Below are 9,100 nucleotides of genomic sequence, written 5' to 3' on the forward strand. Positions count from 1 at the left end.
CATTGTGAATTGTTTATTTCTGCTTCTGTATCAGACCAAAGAGAGAAAGTGACTCCACTAAAGAATCAGTACTTTGATAGCAAAAAAAACTGAGTACTGGTAAACTAGAGGTGAAATGCTGTAAGATGTGTTAATACAACTAGTCAAGGTTTGGCAACAACTCAAAACAAGTGTTCCTCCAAACAACTTTAAAATTAGTTTTACTTGTTAATCAGACAATTTCATAGTTGGTGACAAGCACCAAAACCATGTCTCCCTCAGGAGAATTGTATATTAAATGTGAGCTTTAAAATGTAGCATTCTGGTGTACTGAGAAGGAAAGTGACAAGACATTTACTTGACATAAAAAACAAATTCAATTATAGTATTTCAGCTCCATTAACCTTTGAGACAGGTCTCATTTTCAAAAGTTTGTCATAAAACAAAGTATATAAAAAAAAAAAAATGGCAAGAGTAGCTAGAACCATTGCCTGTACAAAATAAAGTGATATCTTTTCATTGAACCCTGTTACTGTATGACTTCATATCAACTTCCACTGTTACTGTAAAGTTAGAATTGTGGCCTCGATTTTCAATTAATATGCATTAAAGCCAGGTAAACTATTTAGATAATCTACTCTGGCTAAAGTATCTTATCAAGAGTAAAATAGCCAATTTAACTGCAAGCTTCCAATCTACACACCTCTGCATTAGCAACCCGCCAAAGTGAAGGTACAGGCACCTTAACACTCATTACTTCAGGGTCCTTGGGAGCAACTGCACTTGGGACTGAAAGTACACTGGCTGTGGTCAGTACAGTGATGAATTGCTTAAATGTGATTTGTAATCTGTAACCCCTTATTCTATTCAGGGAGGGGCTTCAACATGGGCCTAAGGTAAGATGCACTTGGACAGGTCGCCAGGCTAGCGGACCATCAACCCTAGTGTGTTTGACTGGTAGGACGCCTAAGGAACGCGCCAATATTGGGAGAATGTCCAAACAGCAGATTTGAACCAGGGTAACTAATCATTTCTGTTCCAAATGGTTGAAATTAACTAAAATGCCTTCGCACGCAAAATATGAAAGCAAGTGAATATTCAAAATGAAACCTTAAGTTTGAGAGAGATGGGGAAAATAAGTCTTCAGGACAATGACATGAACTGTTAAACTTTATTCAAGGTTGATCTGTAGTTGTACACTGAACTTCTTGCACTTACCCCAACAGTGACACCCCAAAAGAAGGAAAAGTGTACATCTACAGTACATTCTTTGTAATTTCATGAAGATTAAAAAGACCATTTAAAAACTCGACAAATATGGCAAACCGACGTAAAATTTCCACACATGGTGGTGAACAACTGTTGCACAGGAAACTAAGCTTTGGCTGTCTCAATGATAAAACCGAGACATTCAAGTATAGTCCGAGATACATAAGAGGTATATCCATATGAATTGATAAATTAAAAAGGCCACACAGACTCGTTCCTAACAGCACAAAAGATTTGTACAGAAAAAAAGCTCTTGATTCATTTTAACTAAATGTGGGTAACTGAAATCACACTGTGCAAATCAAAAAAGTCCGTTGTCCAAATCTAGATAGTTATGAATTTTTAGAAAAAAGAAAAGAAAAAGGTTTGCTTTCAAGCACACAAAACCATTATAATTATGTCAGCCCAAAACCGCAACACAGGATGGTTTCTACAAGTCAAGGAAATTGTATCTTACTATTGCAACGACTCATGATGTTAAGCAACGGTCATCTAAAAACTGATTTAACAAATGCAGATACAACAATGAGTAAAGTCTCTTTGCACTATGTTAGAGATTCTCTTTTTGTAAACAGTTTTTAAGTAAGTAGTTATGGCAGCACTTGGTGACTCCTACCAGATGTAAAAGGTGATACAATGGGTCAGGTGTTGGTACAGTTTCCCGGAAAATACTGCCTACTGTTAAAGAAAAGAAAATATAACCCAAGATTGAAATGTATAAAACCTCGGCTGCAGGACATCAACTTAGATCAGATGAAAGGAAAGCATAAATACAATATGAATATAATGGTTGTGATGCTGGCTTGATCTGGCAAAACATTTCATAGTGGAATGAATTGTAACAGTGGTTGGAAAATATTCATTAACAAGGAGCGAGGGAAGGAGTTCGGGTCGAGACTGGGAAGGGCGAATGGAGACAAGTAAAAAAAGTATTCATTGCATCCTGATAACACATGGCTTTGGCATGTTCCTCAGTAATCTTCATCCTCAGACTCCTCTTCTTCAGCAGTCTCCAGCCAGGTCAGCCACTGGTTCACCTGCACCATAAACACAGTATCTCCATTAGACACAGCATTACCCTAGGTGTGAGCCTTATTGGGACATTTACATGGAACCTGGTTAATCATTTTCCTGTGCAAGTGATCATAATATTCAAGTTTCTGATCATCTGTAACTTGATTCCTTCACCAATTTGAAAAAATACTGGTTAGCAAAGTAAATTATATTAGTACATACCTGAAATAATGCTTTTCCTTTCCCTGGGTATTCTTGGGTGACATCTTCTTTCCATGAAAGGAAGGCTTCTTCTTCGATTATTTCCATGTCATAAAAGTTAACAAAGTAGCGCAGCAACATACCTGGAAGAGGAGAGGAATCATTAAGCATCAGGCCCAAGTCAGAGACAGTATTGAACTTTGATGCCGAGTTTCTAAACTCAAGTGTAAATACCTTTGGGGAAACACTTGGTATTGCAGTGAACCTGCAGGGCATACAGCGCACCGACTTGCAGCTCAATGTGATCGTGTAGGAACTTCTGCATCACTGGCTTGAAAGCCAGCAGCTGCTGCTTCTCCTCATCCTGCTGCTCCTTACTGGGTGCTGAAAGCTGCTCTTCGTCGTCGTCAGGGTTGATCTCATATGCAATGTACTGCAAGAAGCTGGCAGACGAGACAAATATACGGTTAACTTTAAGAGCAAAATATATTGTTTTGGGGTTAGATTAACAATCAAATCAATGGCTGATCAAACGGGTAGTTTGAGCAGCAGAGTTGGGCATTGTGCACTGCTGTACCTGGTCATGAGGATGTTGACAAAGCCTTTGTCGGTGTGGAGTTTAGGAGAGATGTTGTCTTTGATCCACTTGTAGATCGACTGTGGGGAGGGATCGACTTTGATCTGCTTCAGCAGCTCTTTCTCCAGTTTCATCAGTGGAAACAAAAAGCTGAGGCCTTTGCCATCCAGAATCTCCAGCATCCGGTCCTTGTTTTGGTCAATTTCTATGGAAGAATAAAAAAAAAAAAAAAAAAATTATATATATATATATATATATATATATATACACACATCACTAATAGCAAAAGAGACTAACTAATGACACATACATATATACACATACATATATATGACTAACATACGGTCGGAGTGGGTTTGGACATACCAGGTAGCATTTTCTGCATGTTGACCTTGCTCAGCTGGAACATGTCAGCCAGCCACTCACGGTCCTTCAGTTTGACCATCTGCTGCAGGCAGAGCAAGAATAGTGGGAAATGTGCACCATTCTCCAGCGGGTGGGCCAGATCTGCGATGCTGACCAGGTCAGTGATGATGGCGCGTGCAGCAAACTGAGCCAGGTAGGACTTCACCAGTGGTACTTCTTCCTCGATCTTAGGACACTGGTCCAGAACACTCAAAAAGGCCTATCAAATAAAAACAGAGTAGTTAGAGCCGAGTAACTGATATTCAGAGAGTAAAAACACGAGTTTCGTATATCCTGAATACTAACCTGCATTAGATTTTCACCCGTAGCAAGACTCTCTGTGCAGAGAGCAAGGACCAGGGTGCTGGCATGCTCCTTATCTTCATCTGAACGATCAAGTGAATAGACCACGATCATGTTCAGCATCTCAGACAAAAAGTGCTTTGGAGCCTTCATCTCCCTCACAGCATTCACTGCCTCATCGATGTTCTTGTTGTTCAGGTAATCTGCCACCAGCGTCTCCTGAAAGTGGAAAGGACGGTAGGGTTGTGAGATAGGACTATCAGATTGTGAAGGATTTAAATGACTCCCATGTCCGCCTTTACAGAGAGCGCGTTAGTATCGAGCTACGAGGGCACAGTCTATCAGTTGCAGTTCTATGGCTCCAGTGTTTAAATCTCCCCAAGATGCCACCAAACATGGAGGAGAGAGGTGAAGTGAAGACAACGTCGTCGGTACCAGCTACAGACACTCTGTGTTGACAGATTGTCCCTTTAGGTCAGAACATATTTGGTTATAATGGTGATGCCATTTGCGCTCTTTGAAAATTGCTGAGCGTGACGCACTGTATCCGTAGTGCTTTTTATGTGGAGAGACCACTGTGCCAGACGATTTAAAAAAAAGCTGTTTCAATGCTACATGTTTGATGTGGATTTCCAAAAGTTACTGATAAATATTTAAAAAAAAAAAAAAAAAAAAAAATAAAAATAAAAAAAAAAAACTTTAGTGCGACAACAGAATTTGTTGTTTGTTACCTTGCAGGGCCATTTATTTTTTTCAAATGGAAAAATCAGTTTGGTTGTACTTTTCAGTAACTTGCAAAATAGTCTTTAAAACCAACAAAAATAATTGTGATAACTGTTCCTGCCTGATACAATTTTTTATATACATATTTGCCATATGCGCCACCCCAAAGGACTGAGATACATTATGCCAGACATGATATATTGTGCATGAAGAAAGCACAGAGAGTTTAACTTACGGTCATTTTGCGCAACTCTTCCTTTGTAGGAGGAGCCTTTTTGGTAGACTTTGCAGGTTTTTCCTGAATTGGAGGAGGATTGATTTTCAGGCCAAGCTGTGGAGACTAAACAAATAAATCCAAATGAATGCATGTTCTCTGGAACCTGTGATTACCATCTCTGTTCAACACATGCGATTTGAAATGTTACCTGTCCGAGTGTGGAACCTTGGGCACTTGAAGGAATCATGGTCATCTGTGGCTGCAGTTTAGGGATTTGTTTTTTACTTAAGATGAAGGACTGCGCTGGCCTCAGACTTATCTAGAGGGGTGAAGACAACGAGTGTCACAATATCACTGTAAATTAATCCAGCCGACACATTTGGATCCATATAATGGCACCCTGACTACTGGGTGCCATTTGAACTTCCAATCAAAACAATCAAACATAATCTCAGTTAATCAATGTACCTCATCAGCATTGACCTTCCCCTTCTTGACGAATCGTGGAGCCATATCCTTAGACTGCATCTGCACAGCGTGAGTCTGTTTGTGGTTGAAAACGGGTGAACCCTGCCCCTTTAAAAAGAGATTTCACAGTGTTAGTGTATGGCATGATGACTCCCTCCCCAAATACTCTATTATAAAGTACTGAAAAATTACAGTGTAGATGTATGTACCTGGTTTGGTTTTATATACGGTTTGCTTCCCCCTTCAAATTGAGGCTGGTGTGAACCGTTGCTGTTTCCAATGTGGCCGTTGTAGAGCGGGTTTGTGCGATGACGTCCCATGGTAGGAGAGTAGTGGTCCTGAATGACTCCTGGACCTGTACCAATGCCACTTCCTACACAAAACACAGCAAACATTAAAACGTGTCCAAAAAGCATCAATCCTTATTGACGGACTAACGCTCTTATCTCCCGAGAGAACAAAAGCTGTGACATACCAGGCATTTGGCCAAACATATCAGCCAGCCCACCAAGAGTTTCTCTGTCAAACTTGATCCTAGTTGGCAGGAAGGAGGAGTTTTCCATGAAGAACTCGTTCCGCATGCCATCGTTTGAAGGTGGAAAGAAACAACCTAAATCCTGCAAAGCACAGATGGAATCCAGTCACAATCTGAGGATGCAGGGAAGCTACGAGTACTAGATCGGTAATCCCATTTACATTGTCCACGATAAATAGAGACAGTTTATAGCTAACCTTTACTGCATCCTGACGAACTTGGTTGATCGTCTTTGGTCCATTGTCACTATACGCTTTGCGAGCAGCCCAGTGGTTTGCTCGCTGCTCCACGGTATTCTGGAGCAGGAAACGAATCCTAGCCGGCAGTTCCTTGCTGTTTGTTAAGCATTGCATGCGGCTAAAGTACTGATCCATCAAGGACTGAAAGGAGAAGGGATTTGTTATATAAGGAATCTGACATTTTAAGACGAGACTATTATCAGTTTGTTATTTTAGATACTCACCCTAGCCTTTTCATGATCAAGTTTAGGTCCCACTGTTCTCATTATCTGACAGAGGCATTCCAAATCTTCACCCATGTCCTTAAGTTGGACTCTTTTCTTCTTCTCCAAAAGCTTTAAAAGAAAGAACACTCAATACAAAGAACTCATTTCTTCACCATCTTGGTGGTTCGAAGTCACATCAGTTTTGGATTACACAAGTTATGACAAATAAGGTTTGAGATTACACCCAACCATTTAAAAGTAAAACAGAACTTACTGTTTTGATGCACTTATGGAGGATAGATTCATGGATAAGGTTGAGTTTGCCAAGTTCACTGATGAATTTGATGTTGCCCAGCATCTTGAGCTTCGCAATACCACGCTGCTCCTCCTCTTCCGAAGTGAGTGGATCGTCATGTTTGTCAAAGTCTACAGGGCGGGGGAGGTACGACAGTTGAATACAAGGAACAATTCAAGAAAGACCTGCATATTTAGTAACCGGCCATGTGTATTTGTTAAATCACTTACGTTCAACATTTCTGGTGCGGTTCTCAAATTCATCTTGAAGCTTGGAAATCAGAAGCCTTCTGAAGGTCTGTAAAACAGAAATTGTTCAAAATCCAGATGGTGCCATAGAGTACTAAAGCAGTTAACCAACTATATTCCTGGGAAAATCCCATCCTTACAAAAACTTACAGTATTCTGCTTATTTGTTGCTTGATTTTCGGTTGGGTCTTCAAAGTTTGGTGCATCCTCTGCCAAGCGTAGACATAGCTGAGCGTATAACTGGCTATACTTTGGCTCTTCGAGGGCTTTGTCAACAATCTAAAATAAAGAAATTAAAATATCAAATTAACCAGCTAAGACACAATCCTAACCAACATTACAGTATTTAAGATGCTGTAGCAGACCAAGGCTGCAGTCACATAGTCAATTCAATACCAAATCTGGGTTACAAGTGGTATCAACCACAAATTGCTACAACAATGTATAAACTCAAGTGAGCATTGGAAAGTCCTATTACACTTTAAAACATTGTTCATTTCAGATTTATGACTAGAACAATGTGACACACTACCAAGCTGCCTCTCAAAGTACTTATTACGGGTTAGGTGAACATTTTAATGGGTTATAGGAACAATTCACAAGTACAACTAAAAGAATACCCACCAACAAGATGGTTCCTTTTAAGACATGTTTTGACTCCACACCCACATTGAGGAGCTCCAGGCATAGTTTGTCAAACTTCTCTGGGGTCAGCTTATTAAGTATGCTAAAAAATAAATAAAATAAAATGGACATGAGTTGAAAAGACTTCACAAGAGGTGTTAAGATCCAAGCTTACAATTGAAATACTCCAATACAATCTTTGTACCTGGAGTAAATGTGGATTTAAATCAGAAACTTACCCTCTCACTTTCCTAAATATTGCATCATTTTGCCCTTTCTCGTGGGAGGAGTTGGCATCTCGTCTAGTGCTTCGAGAAGGTAACCATCTCTGAACGCCAGAACCTGGGGCTTTCCCCAGGAACCCGCTGCAATGGACACAAAACAAAGTCAATACAGAAACCAGACCTTTTACCACAGATATCTAGCCACGATACATTGTGGCTGACACCAAGGTCTGAAAGCAATGCCACTGAAATGTGATTGAAGATACAGATAAACTACTGCAAACACAACTCGACGCGTCTATGGTTTATGTTTAAATACTATGCTGCCCATTTTCAACCGCCTTTGCATCGTTGCAGTGTGGTACGTGCACATTAATGACGTTTGGCTGCGTTACCCAAGCTCCAAACTCATGTCACAAAATGCACCATTTTGCAGTACACAGCAACTTTTGTTGGTGGGAGGGTGGGCTGCTCCGGTGACACGGAGGGATGGTAAAAATTGTTCACACTGCAACAATACAAAGCCAGTTGAAATATATGCAAAGTTTCCCTATAACTCAATTGGAAAAAAAAAAAAAAATTTTATATTGACAGTACCAAATCATTGAGTGGTAGACGGTCAAAGTAAACCTGTAGAATATGCATGTTATCCTCATAACTGGAAACCATGAGTGGTGTAGAGCCACATACTAATATATGCAGTGGCTAAAGAAGGCACTTAGAGACATCCCTATTCCCCATACGTGTACAATAAATATGAGGGTGTAATTCCAGCCTGTAGGAGATGGATATGGATTTAATATGTAATAAAGATCAATGACTAGGTGTTCCATGAGAAAGGAAACTTTGGAAAATCACCTGTTGCCGACAGTCTTGGGATAGTGCTGAGGTGCACCCCCACCTCCTCCCGCTACACTGCGATAAGAAAAAAAAAGGAAAAAGGTTTTAACTTAACATAAGATGTGAGCCTAATCCTTTATTTAAGCTGTTTTGGGGTTCAGCAGTATAAATAGGCCGTGTAATGGGGTAATGTTCAATACCTGAAACGAGAAGGACCCCCTGATGCAACGACACTCTCCACTTTGGCGGCTTGACAAAGAATATCTGAAAAGAATAATGTTCCGGGGAAGGGAAGGAAAGAGCGACCTGGAAGTAGAGACGGATACAACGGAACACATTAGCTCAAAGCTAACGGGAGTAAAACGCAAAACACACACGTTTGAGGGTCACCAAGCACATTAAAGTCAAGCTTTAATGATATGTGTCGTTTTTATTAAGAGTTTAGTGGATTTCAGGCTTATCTTTGTCCGTGTAAGTGAATGCGACACTGGATCTGTAACGTTACCATCTTAAATTAGCAACAGTATAGCTAAATTATGCTAGAACACTACGTTGGCGTAGTTTTCTGCGCCTCCTAACCATAATCCGCCATGACCTAAATTACCCAGGTTTACCTTATGACCTAAATTACCCAGGTTTAATTTATATAACCTAAATTACCCAGGTTTAATTTATATAACCTAAATTACCCAGGTTTACCTTATATAACCTAACCCGTAATGACCGATGGCAC

At 40.2% G+C, this 9,100-nt stretch overlaps 1 protein-coding gene across 1 annotated transcript; it reads right to left on the bottom strand.

Moving 5' to 3' along the window:
• Positions 1-1,136: 1,136 nt before the first annotated feature.
• eif4g2a (eukaryotic translation initiation factor 4, gamma 2a) lies at positions 1,137-8,655 on the bottom strand. Its single transcript, XM_076109792.1, has 19 exons — positions 8,568-8,655; positions 7,543-7,668; positions 7,304-7,406; positions 6,830-6,958; positions 6,662-6,728; positions 6,411-6,562; positions 6,155-6,265; positions 5,889-6,071; positions 5,632-5,773; positions 5,366-5,529; positions 5,157-5,264; positions 4,897-5,007; positions 4,707-4,811; positions 3,752-3,967; positions 3,407-3,665; positions 3,041-3,245; positions 2,698-2,906; positions 2,485-2,606; positions 1,137-2,285 (listed from the first exon to the last, which is right to left on the bottom strand). Exons 6-19 carry the CDS (start codon positions 6,492-6,494, stop codon positions 2,220-2,222), a joined length of 2,085 nt encoding a protein of 694 aa, XP_075965907.1. The 5' UTR covers positions 6,495-6,562; positions 6,662-6,728; positions 6,830-6,958; positions 7,304-7,406; positions 7,543-7,668; positions 8,568-8,655; the 3' UTR covers positions 1,137-2,219.
• Positions 8,656-9,100: the final 445 nt, after the last annotated feature.

The sequence above is a fragment of the Anarhichas minor genome, unplaced genomic scaffold, assembly GCF_050575085.1.
Source record: "Anarhichas minor isolate MPS153535 unplaced genomic scaffold, ASM5057508v1 ptg000042l, whole genome shotgun sequence".
Taxonomy (NCBI): Eukaryota; Metazoa; Chordata; class Actinopteri; order Perciformes; family Anarhichadidae; genus Anarhichas; species Anarhichas minor.

What these genes read in the sequence shown, in the direction of transcription:
- eif4g2a (XM_076109792.1), bottom strand. Translation starts at nt 6,494, where the DNA reads ATGCTGGGCAACATCAAATTCATCAGTGAACTTGGCAAACTCAACCTT. An exon ending in AAGAGTTGCGCAAAATGACC is followed by an intron (nt 3,968 to 4,706) that starts GTAAGTTAAACT and finishes TTCCACTTTCAG; the next exon opens with GAGACGCTGGTGGCAGATTA. An exon ending in AAGGAAAAGCATTATTTCAG is followed by an intron (nt 2,286 to 2,484) that starts GTATGTACTAAT and finishes TTTATGGTGCAG; the next exon opens with GTGAACCAGTGGCTGACCTG.